Source organism: Magnolia sinica, chromosome 7 (genome assembly GCF_029962835.1).
Source record: "Magnolia sinica isolate HGM2019 chromosome 7, MsV1, whole genome shotgun sequence".
Classification (NCBI taxonomy): Eukaryota; Viridiplantae; Streptophyta; class Magnoliopsida; order Magnoliales; family Magnoliaceae; genus Magnolia; species Magnolia sinica.
This window is the reverse complement of record NC_080579.1, coordinates 96,204,222-96,223,415: the sequence shown is the minus strand read 5'-3', so window position 1 is coordinate 96,223,415 and position 19,194 is coordinate 96,204,222. Positions and strand designations below refer to the sequence as shown.

Below are 19,194 nucleotides of genomic sequence, written 5' to 3'. Positions count from 1 at the left end.
AATAATTGTGTAAATGCATAATATTTTCAGATGGGTATGAAGGAAGAAAACGATGAGGTTACCACCAAGACGAGACTTTTATCTCTTGAACTTTTACAGGTTAATCCTTTGGCTTCTTATGTGTTTTGTAGGATTATATGGTTCTGGTTGATATACAACAGATCTTCTAAAAGCCTAGCAAAGGATGGGAGGCTCAGAGGCTGATGTGCAAAAGGCTCAACCAAATATAGCCTTCATTTACAACATGTTGTCTCCATAATATTCGAGGGCTTGTTGCTTCATTCTTTTTGAGTGCTATACATGTCCTGATGTATTTGCATTTGCAGGGTTTGTTGGAAGGTGTGAGCCACTCCTTTACCAAGAACTTCCATTTTATTGATTCAGTGAAAGCCTATCTTTCTTATGCTTTGTTGCGGGCATCAGTATCTTCATCGCCAGCTGTTTTTCAGGTTGTTATTCTAAGCCTTTTCTGACAATGCCTTTTTGTCTCCATATGGAGGTTGCTTTTCGACATGGCTGCCTAATTTACTCTTCGTCAGCATTTTGAGTCCACGTAACTGCTATTCATGAGTTCTTTTTCTTTCCTTTTGACAGTATGCAACTGGAATCTTTACAGTTCTTTTACTGCGATTTAGGGAGTGTCTTAAGGTACATGGACTTTGGTTTGGACTTCTCTCTGTACAGAATATTTAAACATTGCGGACCTGCATTTGCTTCTTAATGCTTTATTTGCAGGGTGAAATTGGAGTCTTCTTCCCCTTGATAATTTTACGATCCTTGGATAGCTCCGATAGTCCCCTTAACCAAAGAACAAGCGTTCTCCGGTAATACATTCTTTTCTGATGAATGGGACTGGAATTTGTTTTCTCTGTTGTATGCATGTGAAATTGGTTCAAGTCCCTACTTTTTTAATTAACACAGTGGGTGTGCTATTTAGCTGGGTATGATTTCATGTAAGATCACTTCTCCATGGTCTATCTTCCCACACAATGTTCTGATTGGTTTTCCTGGCAGGATGCTTGAGAAAGTGTGCAAGGACCCCCAAATGCTTGTGGACATATTTGTTAACTATGATTGTGATCTTGAGGCACCAAACCTGTTTGAACGCATGGTATAACTGATCAGATTGTTGGAAATGAATTGTGTATATATGTTGCTGTTAAGAGACTCGAGCATTCCTCTCAACTCATGTACTTATTGTTTGCTGGCCTAAAACAAAGGTTAATGCTCTCTCAAGGATCGCACAAGGGACTTTAAGTGCAGATCCAAACTCAGCTGCTTTCTCCCAAACTACATCCATTAAAGGTTCATCTCTTCAGGTAATTCACTCAGCCCTCCTTGATGTCCAACAGCTGGTACTTGGATTCTGTCTTATTTGCTGTCTCTGGCTTGGGTATTTCAGTTTGTTTTCTGATTCCATTTCTGTTCATGTGCTTTCAGTGTCTTGTTAGTGTGTTAAAATCACTGGCTGATTGGGAGAAATCTTGGAGAGAATCTGAAAAGCAGAGTAGCAGCAGTCAGTCCCTGGAGGTGGAAGTTTCAGAAAGGGAATCTATTGCCTTCGATGAGTCTAAAGGCAAGCAGGACATGCCTAGTCAGTTTGAGAAGGCTAAGGCTCACAAGTCTACAATGGAAGCTGCCATATCTGAGGTTAGCGATGTAGGATTTCAGGGTGCATTTTTTTGCTATCCATTGGTCCTTGCTCCCTTTGCCCCTTTTGCGTCTTCTTTTGCCTTCCAATGATGATGTCACTTATCAGGAAAAACGGTTTTTTTTTTATAATTATTATAAATTATTTATTATCATTATTATAATAAAAATTTAAAAAAACTTCTTTTGCCCTTTCAACGATGTTGGTAATTAACAGGAAAAAAGTGGAGGGGCGGGGGCTTTTTGATGTCCCTTTTTTATCATCTCTTCCCTTTTCAATGACGCTGTTAATTATCAGGAAAAAAAATGTGGATGGAGGGAGAGCGAGGGAGGTGGGGCGAAGGCAGGGCTAATTGAAGCTTGGATTAGTAGGCCTTTTAGATCTCGAGGTAAAATGCTATGGAGGATGCTTACTCATGCAATTTTATGGGGAATATGGAAGGAAAGGAACACAAGAATCTTTCAAGAAAGGGTTTCATCCTTGGCAAAGATGATAACAAACATTAAGTTGATGCTAGCAAATTTTGGGAAAGTGTCAATAGAATGACTATCGGCAACCGTCCATTGAGTTATATCATCGGTAGCTACCTCCATTGGGCTTTTGGAAATTGCAACCTTGGAAGTTCAGCCATATCTGGGGTTTTAACAGATGGGCATGTGCAATCAAACTTACATTCTTTTGGAAATTGCAACCTTGGAAGTTCAGGCATATCTGGGGTTTTAACAGATGGATATGTGCAATCAAACTCACATTCTTTGGGCCAGCAGGTTTCAGGCATTTAAACAGAGGAGAATTATGGCGATTAAGACTGAAGTGGATTATTATTTTATTATTATTATTATTATTTTATAATAGGGTAGGCACTCGAATAATTGAAGTGGACTCTTTCATCTTCAAGTGCTTGGGCTGCGGGAAATCTCCTCGGAAATTTGGCATTCATCTTAAACAAGGTAAAGATGTGATTAAAGTATGTGGTTACTAAGTTTAATCACATCCATAGAATGGCTAGTTGTAGTGTTGATTCAGTTGCAAGAGAAGGGATCCTCAAGGGTTGTCTTTGTAGAGGGAACTCTTATCCATTACCTTCATGGATTTGCGGATGAGGGAGGGAGGGATTGTTTGTGAGGATTTTTTGATTTCTCAAAAAAATAAAAATAAAAATAAAAAATAGAAATCTTTATGACGATTTTTTGACTAATAAAAAAATCATGCCTATCCAATCATTAGGTGGACCAAGCTTGGAGGGTTCGGGCCAGTGCTTCAGTGGTAGATCGAGTGTGTTTCAACGTTGATATCTTGGGTTTAAAGCCTATGCTACCTTTTAAAAAAAAGGAAAAAAATCAAGTGGACCAAACCATCGAAAAAAAATGTAAAATTGCCTAAAAACCTTCAAAATCATGTTGCCAGGCTCCACCTGATGATTGGAGTAGCTTGATTTGTTGGGCGTTCCATTTCATGGTAAAGTAGACTTGTTGGGTGGGTTAGATGCTATACACATTCCAGATGGGCCCACCACTTGATTTGGAAGTTTTTTTTAGTGTTCTTACATTTGTGTTCCTTGGTGTGGCCCACCCTATGATTAGATTGAGCGAGGTGCACATTGTGTCTCTATTGAAACATTCTCCATGGGTGCATGCACGCAGTTGTGTGCGCGTCTATGGAATGGAAATGTCCTGCAATTTTTTGGTGACACCTGACATTTCTAATCATTGATCCTGGCCGTTCATTCATTGGTATCACTGAATGCAAGCCATGGTTAAAAAGTCATGCTGAATTGGTGGGGACGTCACGCGCACACGCGCAGTCACGCCACCCCCCGTACGCACGTACGCCAGAAGGAGGGCCCCACCGTCGATCTGAATCGTTGACGATGTCCAGGGAGGGCCTCCAGCCTAGAAGATGAAGTTTTGATTCAAAAGAGTGGGTCCGTTAGTCAAGAAAAGCCCATTATGAGATCTCATGATCGTGGCCCACTAGTCAGATTGATTTCATATTTTAGGTTTTGCTTATGAAAGGTCTATCCAGTGCAAGCATACTTCCTACACTGAAAAGAAGTTTTAAGGATGGGATCATGGCAGCACAAGCAAGATAACATGAAAATCCAAATTCAATTAAGAGCCTACCTGATAAGATTCGCAAGGAGAACCTGCTCTCCCCACAAGAGAAACTTTAACTTGACACCATCATTATCAACAAGTTGTAAAGCCTAATTGGGTGCGAAGCCCTCCTTCCATCGAAGGGTTAACTACTGTGGTGCGAAGTCACATCTATCCCGATTCACCGCCATCCATCGCCATCTCTACTACCCATCTTCTACCATCCCTTCTTCTCATCTCACCCCATCATCTACACTTCGAATCAATCATTTATTGCAGTAATTCTCCTCGCCACAGCAGAATTTCAGAATTTGCCCCTATAGGAGGGCTGAAACTTCGGTGGAGCACCACGCACAAACTGTACATCGGATCGAGCTGAGATTTGGGGGTTTTGGAGTCTATCCCTAATCGACCAGGGCCAAGGTGGCCTTTTTCTGAATAGTGGGCCCCACACAGGTGCGGCCGAGATCACACGCATGTGCGCCTGGGCCATTGTTATTGTCCGCGCGTGTGGTACTTCTCTGGTTCGTCTCTCTCCTCTCTTTCACTCCCCTTTCACCCAAAATCCCTAAACCTAACCCTAAATTACTCAAATCTCCAATTTTATGCCCCTTTTTCTTACCCTAAGGTTCCTTGATTTGAAATTGGTGAATCCCTTAGATTAGGGACTGATTACTATGCATGTGTGAATGATTATTTCTTATCTTTGAGTATTGTTTAGTTCATAATTTTTATTGATCCAGCCCCATCATGTGTAGGCCTGGACCCGCATAGATTCCCCTTAATTGAATGTTTGGACTTTTATGTGGGATATGGAATTTGTGTAATTGTTTCTAAATTAATGTGATCTTAAGCCTGAAATCTCGCATATCATATTTAATTTTCATGTCCTGCATCAAATTTGGTATCAAAACCTCGGGTTCTTGTAGGGGAATTCATTACATGTTTAGGGTTTGGTTGTTTATGTCCATTACGCATCAATTCTCATCATATATGGCTGTTTAGAGGTCCATAAACCCTAACATAAGCTGCTGAAATTTTTTGTTATCCCCTTATTTGAATTATTTTAGAAATTAACTTAGTTTTCTATTTCTAGGTTTAGAAACTTTCTTTTTCTGTTTTTTAGAAATTAATTTTTTAGAAACTTTCTTAATCCGTTTTTAGAAACTAATTTCCTTTCCTTTTTCTTTTTTAGAAACTAGTTTACTTTCCTTTTTCTTTTTTAGAAACTAACTTAATTTCTATTTTTAGAAACTTTCCTTTTTCTTTTTCTTTAGAAACTAGGTTGTTTTTTTTAAAGAGACTTTTTAATTTGTTTTTTTTTTTTAAGCTTTCCTAATTTGTTTCTTTAGAAACTTTCCTAATTTGTTTTTAGAAACTTTCCTTTTTCGTTTTTAGAAACTAGGTTACTTTTCTTTAGAAACTTTCCTAATTTGTTTTTTTTTAAAAAGAAACTTTCCTAATTTGTGTTTTTTTATAGAAACTTTCCTAATTTGTTTTTTTTTTAAAAAGAAACTTTCCTAATTTGTTTTTTTATAGAAGCTTTCCTAATTTGTTTTTCTTAGAAACTTTCCTTTTTCGTTTTTAGAAACTAGGTTGTTTCTTTTAAATTTTTTTTTTTTAAAAATCTTATATTTTGACAACTATATTGCTGAATTTTGGTTGACACCCTACACTAAACATGAAACAATTGCAAGAGTCACTAAACAAGCTGTCCCAAAAGTTGGAGTTTATAATTAAGCACTTGGAAATAGACCAATACTTAGAACAATTTGATGTGCGCATTACCCTACTAAAGACCATCGCCAGGACAAACCCCACCATTAGGGTAGATGTCCCATCTCAGGCAGGTGGCCTGGTGGATAGACCAATGAATGAAGTTGGTGAAGAAATCAATTATGGGTGTGCACCCGTGCACCCACCCCATGAGAGATATTAAGACCACTATTTTGAGGGGTACGACATGTGCGACCTTGTGGTTGGAGAGAGTGCACCAGATGTTAGTGTAGAGTTACCCACTGAGGCCATTCCGATAATGGATGAGTTACGTAATGTCTTTCCTGATGATCTACCGGATGAGTCTCCCCCTAGGAGGAATTAGAGCACATCAGAACATGGGACACCGTAATACCTACAGCCGAGTTTGCGTTTAATAGTTCTGTCGATAGGTCCACAGGTCTCAGTCCTTATGAAGTCGTTATTGTTTATAAACCTGGGAAACGTATTGATCTTGTCCCTATGTCACTGTCCCATAGGTGTTCAGAGCCTGCGGAGTCTTTTGCGCATCACATTCATTCATGACATCAAGAAATTAGGCAGAAGATCACTACTAGTAATGAACATTACAAATTTTCTGCAAACCAATATAAACGTTTCAAAGAATTCAATATTGGGGACTCTGTGATAGTCCGCATCTGGCCCAAACGATACCCTCCGGGGGCCGTTCGTAAGTTACACGCGCGTAGCGCTGGACCTTTCAAAATTATAAAACGGAACGGTCTCAATGTGTATGAGTTAGATCTTCCACCTTTTATGGGAATTAGTTCCACATTCAACGTGGATGATCTAGTTACTTTTCAGGGGACCACTAATACTTTGTCCGACCTTTCGCCTACCCGTCCTCATTCCCTATATTTATCCCTTGAACCATGCCCCTTCCCGACCCATTTTTCCAGCCTCTACCTCCCATACCCACTCTTCCTAACCTTTCTTCCCAGCCTCTGCCTCGCATATCTATCCTTTCCGACTCATTTTCCCAGCCTCTGTCTCATAACTACCTGTCCCAACCCATTTTCTTAGCCTCTACCTCTCATATCTATCCTTTCCGACTCATTTTCCCAGCCTCTGTCTCATAACTACCTGTCCCAACCCATTTTCTTAGCCTCTACCTCCCATACTTACCCGTCTCTAACTACCCATACCGACCCATTTTCTCAGCCTCTACGTCTCATACCTACCCTTTCCAACCCATTTTTCCAGCCTCTACCTCCCATACCTACCCGTCCCGACCCATCTTCCCAGCCTCTCCCTCCCATACCTATCCTTCTCGACCCATTTTCCCATCCTCTACCTCCCATACCTAACCTTCACACACCTAAAAAGGAAATAGAGAATATCCTGGATCATCAGATTGTTTCAATGTCGGACGGCGGGTTTCAGAAGAAAACATAACTTGATATTTTTAGCTACATTGGCAATTTACTAATGGTTTTTATTGATATTTAATCTATTCAATGTGTTAGGTACACACCCCATACTTATTGATGGAGACATCCCGTGCACGCCGTCCACATGTGCACGCACACCACCCCCTACGCTCGTACACCAGAAGAAAAAGGGCCCCACCGTCGATCTGGATCAATGGCGACGTCCAGGGAGGGCATCCTAGCTAGAAGACGAAGTTTTGATTCAAAAGAGTGGGCCTGTTGGTCAAAAAAAGCCCATCATGGGATCTCATGATCGTGGCCCACTAGTCAAATTGATTTCATATTTTAGGTTTTGCTTATTAATGTTATTTAAAACATCATGGGCGCTTTAAATTTCTTTGATTAATTTTTATTTTGGTTTACTTCATTGCCAAGTAATAGGTTGCGCACATGGCGCGAGTTTTGGGGTATAGGGTTTTCTTATAAATAGGCACCTCCTGTAGATTTTTTTTTAAATTATTTTGAAGATTAATAAAAATTCTGCATTTTCCTATTCTCTAAGTTGTGAAGCCTAATTAGGTGCGAAGCCCTCCCTTCATCGAAGGGTTAACTACCATGGTGTGAAGCCACATCTATCCCGATTCACCTCCATTCATTGCCATCTCTACTACTCATCTTTTACCATCCCTTCTTCTCATCTCACCCCATCATCTACACTTCGAATCAATCATCTATTGCAGCAATTCTCCTCCCCACAGCAGAATTTCAGAATCTGGCTCTATAAGAGGGCTGAAACTTCGGTGGAGCACCATGTACAAACCGTACATCGGATCAAGCTGAGATTTGAGGGTTTTGGAGTCCATCTCTGGTTGACCAGGGCCAAGGTGACTTTTTTCTTAATAGTGGGCCCCACACACGTGCGGCCAAGATCACACACATGTGCGTCTGGGCCATTGTTGTTGTTCATGCGTGCGGTACTTCTCTGGTTCGTCTCTTTCCTCCCGTTCACTCCGCTTTCACCCAAAATCCCTAAACCTAACCCTAAATGACTCAAATCTCCAATTTTATGCCCCTTTTCTTACCCTAAGGTTCTTTGATTTGAAATTGGTGAATCCCTTGGATTAGGGACTGATTACTATGCATGTGTGGATGATTATTTCTTATCTTTGAGTATCGTTTGGTTCATAATTTTTATTGATCCAGCCCTATCATGTGTAGGTCTAGACCCGCATAGATTCCCCTTAATTGAATGTTTGGACTTTCATGTGGGATATGGAATTTGTGTAATTGTTTCTGAATCTTAAGCCTGAAATCTCTCATATCATATTTAATTTTCATGTACTGCATCATGAATGGATGATCATAATCATCTAATCAATGGCATGAAAAATGGGTGGTCAATATTAAACATGGATACAAAATAGTTCCAATCATCATGTTGAAGTGGGTAGTCAATATTGAAAAGAAAAACAAAATTGGTCCAATCACTATGTTGAAACATCCATGTAATAGGTCCCACATGGTTAAGGTTTGTTTTATTTTATTGTTTTAATTTAATTATATTCTATTGTTATTGTTATATGTACAATAGATATGGTCAATGATATCACAAATACTAGGGAATGTGTTTTTTTTTTTTTGGTTGAAATGTAATGGAATTTATAAGGAAAGCCACAAGGCCAACAAGGACAAAAGCAAATTGAAGCAAAAAATATAGACTGCCACATTGGGCACCCACTCCATGTTACATAATTTAGCCTAACTAATAACCCCCAAAATAGAGCCGCTTCTATTATGAAAAATCAGTTATTCCACTCGCCCCACATAATCCAAAGAACGGTCAGTGAAGCGACCCTCCACCTAGACCTTCCATTCCTCCCAACACTGCCAATGTTCCAAGACTAGAACAACCCCTTGATAAAGCTCGTCATCAACTAGGGGACATTAAAAGAAGCTAGAATACTAGACTAGACACCCCTAGCAAAGGGGCAATGTATGAACATATGTTCTACCATCTCCTCATCTTTAAAGCAAAGAAGACATGTTCAGAAGCACCATAACCCTCCTGCAAAGCCATCAATGGTAAAGACCCTATTCCTGCCTACACATGTAGAACCAGATAGGACCAATGTGGCGATAGCTGATACAATTCTCAGACTGGGAAATGAGAACATAGGAGGACGGCACCGAGAACTCAATGAATTTTTCACACATGGAGAAGGCTAGGACCCTTGCTGGCCTGAAAGGAGCCGCACCATTTCTTCGGTCTCTGCATACGACGGGTGACGCCTATGAAGGACCCACACACCCCATCCCCCGATATCGATAAACACCAAGTGACGGAGACATTGACAACAAAATAGAGCCTGGCTAGACTAGGGAATTCCGAATGAACTGAGGACTTCCCATTTCATTTGTCTTCCCATAATTTGATTCAAGCTCCATCCCCAACGACGAATCCCACACCCTCGAACGCTCTACTTGCTAACAGATCAATTGCCTAGCAAAGGTTCAATGCATGGTGTCGAGACAAATCCTTGGTTCACCAACCCATGGTGGAGGGGCCATATTTACTAACAACGATGATTCTCCATAGGCTATTTTTCTCCACCAAAATTCTCCAAACCCACTTCCCTAGTAAGGTCGAGCTCACATTGTCCAAGTGATCATAAGCCTTTCTATATCAATATTGCAAATGATTCCTTACCTGTCAATCCGGTGGCACGAGTTGGGACATTCGTGAGCGATAACAGCACTATCGAGGATTTGTCTATTAGAGATGAACACACTCTAGAAAGGAGAAGTAACCTTAGGAATCACGTCTTCAATCTTTGCCTTAGAATCTTAGGAATGATTTCATAACGACAACCAATGAGGTTGATGGGCCTAAAATCTTTCAGACGCTCAACACCTTTGAGTTTGGAATGAGGGCTATGAAGGAACTTCCCATCTTAGGCGGACGATGGTCTATCTTGATCAACTCCCAGAAAATATGGAAGAAGGCTAAGGGAAACCCATTAACCCTCAGAGTTTTATCCCTACCAAGAGCCATGACCGCAACTTTGATTTCCTCCTGATTTGTCTTTTCAAGATAATCAACCTCCTCAAAAGAGATTCTATTGGAGAATAGATTATCAAGACTCGATCATATCCGATTCTCTCCCGAAAGTAGGTTCAAGTAGAACTTGACGATGGTTTCACAAATTAGGCTTTCATCGATAATTCTCTTACCGTCCACTGGGAGTGAGGAGATGCAATTAGCCTAAGCTCTAACACTAGTAGTCCCGCGGAAGAACTTCGTATTCTTGTCTTCTTAAGCTAGGTGGCCTGAGAGTGTTGATGCTATTGTAGGTATTTCCGAAAAAAAATAAAAAAATACCCAATTATTGTAAACTTGTGTTGTTGGTTTGATTTTCCAAGGGCAATACCTTTGTCCCATATCGGATAGGAAATGGGAGAAAAATGTGTTTATAAAGTATTATCCTCATAAGGCTCTTGTATGACTATGCACAAGCCCGTATGGGCGCGCAGGGGGGTGCAATCGGTGGGATTCCTGGCTTGGAAACCTTTAACCGGATTTGCGTATACTCATTTGGGGGGGGGGGGGGGGGGGGTGTCCTTTGTTAAGAGTCTTAATTGGCAAGGTTTTGCTAAAATTTACAATAAATTTTTTTTTTTTTTTAATCACAATTGTTAAATGTGGCCCAGTCAAAATCGGGAGCCTCTGCACCAGTCAAAATCGTCCAAGGGGTACAAACTATCTCAAAGAGAGTGATGTCGTCCGCACCTCGTCCCAACGACATATTATTTTGCTTATTAACAGTAGATCAACGATTAGGTGTGGGGTTCTAATTCGATTGTCGTTCATTTATTTTCTGCTTTTGTTTACTGGAATTCGGCAATAGACGCCACTTGATCTCCTCTTTTAGCCTGATGTTGTACTTGGCAGAGAGCTTATCCGTGATAGCTTTTTCAACTTCCGACAGTGCGTTACGTTCCTCTTTGACGTCTAATGCTTAGATCTCATGTAGAATAAGGTTCATCTCTTGCTCCTGTTGCCCAAACACTTCTTTTTCCACACCTTGAGCTTGACTTTCATCAACTTTAGCTTCTAGAAGAGCTTGAAATCAACATGGCCTTCAATCGCAAAAGATGACCTCCAGCCTGGAACCAAGTCCTGTAAACCCTCCACTTTGAGCCAAGCCAACTCGAATCGAAAGGGAATATTACACTGCGTAAGGGAAACATTTTGAAAATGGAGTTTTCCAGTGGAACTTCAGGAGATGTTGAAAGACAAAAAAAGGCAGAGGATCTTGCTAGGCTATTGGCGTGTCTTCACAATATTTATCTTTCCCTTGGTTCCTTGGACAATATTGTTTGGAATGCTTTTCCCCTTGAGGAATATTTTCAGTCAAATCCTTTACTTGAAGATCCGGGATTTGAAGGAAGCAGGAACTGGTGGATTATTTCATGCATTTTGGTTTTATGGCACCTCTCCTAAGGTGGCATCCTTCTCTTGGTTGGTGGGAAGGAAGCGTATCCTTTCCATAGACAACCTGCAGAAGAGAGCAATGGTTCTCCCCAGTATATGTTTTCTTTGCATGGATGATGTTGAGTCAATCAATCACATATTTATCCATTGCCCCTTTGTTTGGCAAGTGTGGTCTCATCTCCTCAACATCTTTGGTATAGTTTGGGTGATGCTCTTCTCTGTTGACCAACTATTTCAGATGCAGCATGCTGTTCAACTAGCCAAAAACAGCCGGGTACTTTGGTGGTTGTGTTTGCTAGCAGTCCTTTGGAACATATGGGGGAACGTAACATACGATGCTTCTGCAACAATTGGGGGCCTTGGGAAAAAACTCTATGATAAGCAAAGAGGGATGTTCTAGATTGGGCAGCTGGATCATGCCTAGTAGATATTAATGTGGCACAATCTGTTTTGGGGATGTAATAGTGGCTCTGTTTTGTAATTTCAAACAGCTTTTTAATAAATAAAATGCTTTACCCTTCAAAAAAAAAAGAAAAAAAGACACATGAATACACAACTTGGACTCAAAATCTTACAAAAAAAACTATAATTGGTTTCCATTGTATGTGGGGCCCAAACTATACGTTGTCGGACAAAAATATTTGATTAATAAATATGATTTTAATGAACTAATCTTTAAGGAATAATGCAATAATTCAGCACATATAATGAACTAATCTAAAACACAATTCGGACTCAAAATCTTACAAAAAACAAAGTGTAATAGGTTTCCATTGTATGTGGGCCTAAACTATATGTTGTCGGACAAAAATATTTGATAATAAATATGATTTTAATGAACTAATCTTTCAGGAATAATGCAATAATTTAGCACATATAAAGAACTAATCTAAAACTTGGCAAGAAACCTCTCCAAAATTTTTCAAAAAAATTGGTTTTTTGCTCCTTTTTTTTTCCCCTGGAAATTCACAGGTATTAATGCTAGTAACATTGATATTATCAATAATATCAGTGATATCATCGCATGTATCAACAATACAGTGTATTTATTTCAAAAGGTTGTTGTTAGATACCATCACAAGATAGCAGCGATATTATTAGTAATATTGGCAATAACTGGTAAACTATGTTGTTACCCTCAATATTTGTATCGCTGAGGCGCGATACAGATTATATCGCTTGATATGTTGATTATTGACGATATTTTGAACACTGCACCTTTTTCTAATGCGGGTTCATTTTCACATAGGGCTCGAGTGGGGTTGCCTGTGGGATGCAAGGGCACGCTCAGGGTGGGCGGCCCGTGTGAGGCGGGTGGCTCGTGAAAGGCAGGCCCCACCTGTGTAATTCAGGTGACTCGTGTGAGGCGGTAACCATGTGATTTGGGGCCCACGAGGGGGGTTCAGTCGAGGTCCTAACCCATGAGATGTGGGGCCTGTGCTATGAGATAAAGGAATTGGTTTGTCATGCTCTAACAATTCGAGCTTGTAGAGCAAGTGGTTAATTGTCCTGCATCAAGTTGGTCTCAGAGCGGGAGGTCCCGTGTTCGAGACTCCTCACCAGGGGTGATTAATGCGGGGGCATTTTCACACCGAGCTCAAGTGGGGTTGCCTATGGGATGTAGGGGCACACTCGGGGTGGGCGGCCCGTGTGAGGCGGGTGGCTCGTGTGAGGCGGGCCCCACCCGTGTGAGGTGGGTGGCTCGTGTGAGGCGGTACCCATGTGATTTGGGGCCCACGAGCCGCGTTCGGCCGAGGTCCTAACCCATGAGATGTGGGGCCTGGGCTATGAGATAAAGGGATTGATTCGCCAAAGCTCTAACAGTTTGAGCTTTTAGAGCAAGTGGTTACTTGTCCTGCATCATTTTCCTTATGATTCCAAAGAAAAATGGACGGTTGTTACAAAATGGCCCACATTCAAAAGGTTATGGAACACCAAATCGGCATGATTTTTCTCGCCTTGCTTGGCCTCCAATGGTACGAATGGATGGATAGTCCAGATCGATGATTGGATTTGCCACGTGCTACTAAAAACAATTGTGGACATCAGCATTCACCTACATACACATGTTATATGCTTCTATTTATTTTTAGTAATCAAATAGTAATTCTTTGGGAATATTCTGACACTTTGTTTTATGTTTATATTTTAAATATCGAGGGGTTTATATGGTTTCATTTTTTGTGCAGTTCAACAGGAAGCCAGGAAAGGGTATAGAGTACTTGATATCAAATAAGTTAGTTGAAAACACCCCTGCTTCAGTGGCCCAGTTCCTGGGGAATACTCCTAGTTTGGATAAGGTGGGAGTTTCCTATTATAATTCTATTTTTTATATTGAAAGACAGACTTGCGTAACTCCCCCCCTCCCTATTTTGCAGGCTATGATTGGTGACTACTTGGGTCAACATGAGGAGTTTCCTCTTGCCATCATGCATGCTTATGTTGATTCCATGAAGTTTTCAGGATTGAAGTTTGATGCTGCCATTCGTGAATTCCTGAAAGGCTTTCGGCTCCCAGGAGAAGCACAAAAGATAGACCGGATCATGGAAAAGTTTGCCGAGCGGTATAATGCATTTTAAATATTAAGGGCGTCATATTTCTTTTGTGAACACTTCAATTGCATTCGATCTTGATCATCTTGCTAATCATTTATCCATGTATCTATGTTTGGCAATTTTTTATTTTGCAAGCTAGCATTTTCTGTTAGTATGTGGCAATTGAGTCTTGACTGTGGTGAATTTCTTGCAGCTATTGTGCTAACAACCCAGGACTTTTCAAGAATGCAGATACCGCATATGTTCTTGCATATGCAGTTATCATGTTGAATACTGATGCACACAATCCGATGGTGTGGCCTAAAATGTCGAAGTCTGATTTCATACGCATGAACACTGTGAGTGACGCAGAGGAATGTGCTCCGAAGGAGCTCCTGGAGGAGATTTATGATTCTATTGTTAAGGAAGAGATAAAGATGAAGAATGATTTAGCCACTGCAGGTAAAAGCAGCAGACAGAGGGTAGAAACTGAAGAAGGGGGTCGTCTTGTCAGTATTCTTAATTTGGCCCTTCCAAGAAGAAAGTCAGCTATTGATACAAAGAAAGAGAGTGAAGATATTGTTAAGCAGACTCAGGCCTTTTTTAGAAGTCAAGGGGGCAAGAGGGGTGTATTTTATACAGCTAGGCAGATTGAGCTTGTGAGGCCTATGCTTGAAGCTGTTGGATGGCCATTACTTGCAGCATTCTCTGTTACCATGGAGGAAGGTGATAATAAACCAAGGATTCTTCTTTGTATGGAGGGATTTAGATCTGGTATACATATTACACGTGTTCTAGGAATGGACACCATGCGTTATGCCTTTTTGACATCTTTAGTTCGGTCAGTATTTCACTTTCTATCAGATTCTTTAATGCTGCAATTCCAATTAATTGTTTGATTTGTTACATGACAGATAGGAATAATATATTCTTTACCATAACAATACTTTTTGAAATTTAAATGCAGGTTTACATTTTTGCATGCTCCAAAGGAGATGCGCAGTAAAAATGTAGAGGCACTGAGAACTCTGCTTATTCTATGTGATTCAGAGACAGACTCCCTACAAGATACTTGGAATGCCGTCTTAGAATGCGTGTCTAGGCTAGAATACATCACCTCTACACCAGCTATTGCTGCAACAGTGATGCATGGATCAAATCAAATATCGAGGGATTCTGTTCTTCAATCTCTCAGGGAGTTGTCTGGAAAACCAGCTGAACAAGTATTTGTAAACAGTGTGAAATTGCCTAGTGATTCAGTTGTGGAGTTCTTCACAGCTCTCTGCGGTGTATCTGCTGAAGAACTGAAGCAAACACCTGCACGTGTTTTCAGCTTGCAGAAACTGGTTGAGATCAGTTACTACAATATGGCTCGAATCCGTATGGTAACTCAATATACTTTCATTCTCGATACAACGTAAACAAATACTTGCAGTCTGTACTCATATGCACGTAGCATTAGATGGTGCATTCATGCAAGTGCACGGATGCATATGCTGGCATCAAATATGTCTAGGTATGTGGAAATGCACACGCAGTAGGAATTACTCCCTATATTTGTCGATGTTCTCTGTTGGTAAGTACTTGCATGTGCAGGCCCACACGTGCACATAGACATGTCAAAGTCCCTGTGCATATGTGAAAATTGTTTGTATTCACATTGACAACCATCCTATTACTAGCCAAGACATATGATAAAAGAATTACTCTTTTTGTTGCATAGTTTGTTAAGCAGTCATCTGCAAAATTGAGTCAGTAGACATGCATTTGACAGGACTGGAGTAATACATGGATGCTGATACTAATCATCTTGGTTTATTTGTTCTCATAATATTTGTATGGTTTCAACTTTCAGGTCTGGGCCAGAATATGGTCTGTCTTGTCCAACCATTTTATTTCTGCTGGGAGTCACCATGATGAAAAAATTGCTATGTATGCCATTGACTCGTTAAGGCAACTAGGTATGAAGTATCTGGAGCGTGCTGAGCTCACCAACTTCACTTTCCAGAATGACATTTTGAAACCATTTGTTATTCTTATGCGGAATAGTCGAAGTGAATCTATACGAGGCCTAATTGTTGACTGCATCGTTCAGGTATGTGTAGGTTGGCTGACTTTCCTCATGACTACAAGTGCAACTCATTATGCCAGTTGGCTGAAAATCCCTCTATTCAAATATATCAATTATGACTATTAGAATATGTTTTTTTTTTTTTCAGATGATAAAATCAAAGGTTGGAAGCATAAAATCGGGCTGGCGAAGTGTGTTTATGATCTTTACGGCAGCTGCTGATGATGAATTGGAATCAATTGTTGAAAGTGCATTTGAAAATGTAGAACAAGGTAGGAACCCACCCTTCTTTTCCCTTGTATAGTTATTGATGGGAATCATGTATAAATCTTTTTGCAATTTCCTTACTGCACTTAAAAATTACAATCTTTACTGTTTAAGTTTCCAATATTGTTCACTGGAGCTAATTCAAGATGTATTGCAGTTATCTTGGAGCACTTTGATCAGGTTGTTGGAGACTGTTTTATGGATTGTGTCAACTGTCTTATTGGTTTCGCCAATAATAAAAGCTCTCCCCGGATAAGTTTGAAAGCTATTGCCCTCCTGCGTATATGTGAAGATCGTCTTGCAGAGGTTTGCCATTATAACTTTTTTCCCATGGTTAACTTTTATTCACATCGATTGTGTAAGGAATACCATATACAAAGCAATTCAGTCCTGTAGTTTCTTTCTTTCTTGTTTCTCTTTTCTCGTTTTTCTTTTTTATTAATGGTGGAATTTTATTAAGGGATTGAAACCAAACCCCTCACTTGAGCTTTCTAGACCAACCACCTTATTTTTTTGGTTCCAAACCACTCCTTGTGTTTTAGTGATCGTTCCTCATGTTGGAGAAAATGGCAGCAAGACATTAATTTATTTTTTTCCAAATTCCAGCTCTACCCCTCTTCATGAGCCAATTTATTTGATAATTAACCATTTTAAAAGTGATGGTGACTTGTCAACCATGCACATGGGATCTATACATCAATCTTTATTTTTTATTTTATTATTATTATTATTATTATTTTTTTATAGAAGTAACGATTTTATTAAAAACCAGGCTGAAGCAGCCAGAAAAGATTACAACTAATTACAAACCCAACAAAGCAACAAGAACAGGGGTGTCAATATGACTGAATCCTAAAGCACGCTCTACCACCAAAGCCTTCGCCCTGCGAATAACCCAATCTTCTGAATTCATCTTTTTGTTTTGAAGCATCACTTATTTCTTTCCCCCTAGATGGCCCAAAGAGGTGCCATAACTGCCAATCGCCAAACCACTTTACCATCTTTACTGAGCCCGCCTCACTGTCAAGATGCCAAGAAAGATGAGAAGGGAAATGGAGTAGCCCAACTCACATTGATAGAGAAGAGAAAAGCACCCCATCTCTTCCTCGAATATGGGCAGTGGAGGACTAAATGGTCCACTTACTCAGCTTCATGTATGCATAATAGGCAAATATTTGGCAGCACCGTACCTCTTTTTTTGCAAATTATCTATGGTGAGAATCGTATTTCTATTCACCAACCAAACAAAGACAACCACCTTCATCGGAGCACCATATCTCCAAAAACTGAAATTGTGGCAAGAGGAATCCAAGGGTGAGGAGATCAGCCTGTAGAAGGATCGAACTGAGAAACTTTACAGACTGGGCCCTCTCCTGACCACCAAGTCTGTCTCGCGATCATCTAGCTTAATACCTTTCAATCTATCTAGAAGGGCAACGGATGACTCTACCTCCTCATCTATTAATCCTCTATGGCAGGGAGGCGCCCTCCTCTCCACATCTAGATAAACAGCTAGCCACCAAGGGATTGTTGTCTGTAGCAAAAAACGTTAGGTTTGGAAAGGTTTCCTTGAACAGGATGTCCTTGATCCATAAATCCTCCCAAAAACAAATACTAGTGCCATTCCTCACTTGAAATGAGATAGCTTCTTTGAATTTCGAAGCCATTGGGATGATTGCTTTCCATATACCTTACAATTTGTAACGTGAAAAATCCTTGATCCACCATCCCTCTAGACCGTACTGTATTTGCTAGCCAAAGCCTGTCTTCAAAGTCTGTTTTCTTACGTGTCGAAGCACCACAACCACTTACAAAGCACTGTTCATGTACTCTAGGATTTGCAACCCACCTCCCCCTTCCAACCACGACTTGCATGCGTCATCCCAAATAAGTTAATGTAGGGGCATTTTCACACTGAGCTCGAGTGGGGTAGCCCGTGGGATGCAGGGACACACTCGGGGTGGGTGACCCATGTGATTTGGGGCCCACGGGGAAGGTCTTGTGTTCGAGACTCCTCACCGGGGGTGATTAATGCAGGGACATTTCACACCGGGCACGAGTGGGGTAGCCCGTGGGATGCGGGGGGCGGCCCATATGTTTTCGGGCCCACGAGCCCACGAGGGGGGTTCGGCCGAGGTCCTAACCCATGAGACGTGAGGCCTGAGCTATGAGATAAAGGGATTAATTCGCCATACTCTAACAGTTCGAGCTTTTAAGAGCAAGTGGTTAATCGTCCTGCATCATAAGTAGGTGAAACTTTTTCCCAGATTCTTTCCCGCACCAAAGAAAGTCGTGTCTTGACTTTTCAAGCTTAGCCAACACTGACTTAAATAATGACATAAAATATAAAGGCATAATAGAGAAGGCCGATTTGATCAAGGTTAAATGACCTCCCAAGGACGGATGGTGGCTCTTCCAAGTAGATAGTTTCTTCTCTATTCGTTCAATCACTGGGCCCCAAAGGTGTTTTGGCGGTTTCCCAATGCACAAAGGCAGCGCAAGGTACAAAGCAGGTAAAGAACCAACTCCACATCCAAAAAGATCTGCGTGCTGGTGCACCTCTTCTTCCGATAAATGAACACCAAGCATTTCACATTTCGAGGTATTAACCTTTAAGCCCAAGACGATTTCAAAACATTTAATGATTTCCGTCGAGTTATCGACCATATCTTCCTTGACCTCAATCTAGATTGTTAAATGATTAAATTGTGTATAGAGCATGACTCAAAAATCACGCCAGGAATATGCTGATGTGGTGTCTTGATAGGAAGGGTCTCTTTTTTGTCTCGTCCCTTTATTCGAGTGTGGGAAAAAAGTCGGCGTGTGTGGTTGATGCTATGATAGGAAGGGTGTGGAAGTACAAAGTTCCTCCGAAGATCTCGGTGTTTGGGTGGCTAGTTGGCAGAAAGAAAGTCCTAACGGTGGACAACCTTAGGA

General features: G+C 40.8%; 1 protein-coding gene across 1 annotated transcript in view; it reads left to right on the top strand.

Annotated features, from left to right (window-relative positions):
* Positions 1-19,194, top strand: part of LOC131251844 (brefeldin A-inhibited guanine nucleotide-exchange protein 5) — a 57,917-nt gene that overhangs the window by 15,315 nt on the left and 23,408 nt on the right. The window contains exons 12-25 of the mRNA XM_058252832.1: positions 31-99; positions 327-449; positions 595-648; positions 736-824; positions 1,015-1,111; positions 1,221-1,319; positions 1,441-1,650; positions 13,575-13,685; positions 13,764-13,948; positions 14,134-14,760; positions 14,887-15,304; positions 15,775-16,014; positions 16,139-16,262; positions 16,415-16,563. Of these exons, the coding sequence (XP_058108815.1) occupies positions 31-99; positions 327-449; positions 595-648; positions 736-824; positions 1,015-1,111; positions 1,221-1,319; positions 1,441-1,650; positions 13,575-13,685; positions 13,764-13,948; positions 14,134-14,760; positions 14,887-15,304; positions 15,775-16,014; positions 16,139-16,262; positions 16,415-16,563 (2,595 nt within the window). The remainder of the gene's footprint in view (positions 1-30; positions 100-326; positions 450-594; positions 649-735; positions 825-1,014; positions 1,112-1,220; positions 1,320-1,440; positions 1,651-13,574; positions 13,686-13,763; positions 13,949-14,133; positions 14,761-14,886; positions 15,305-15,774; positions 16,015-16,138; positions 16,263-16,414; positions 16,564-19,194) is intronic.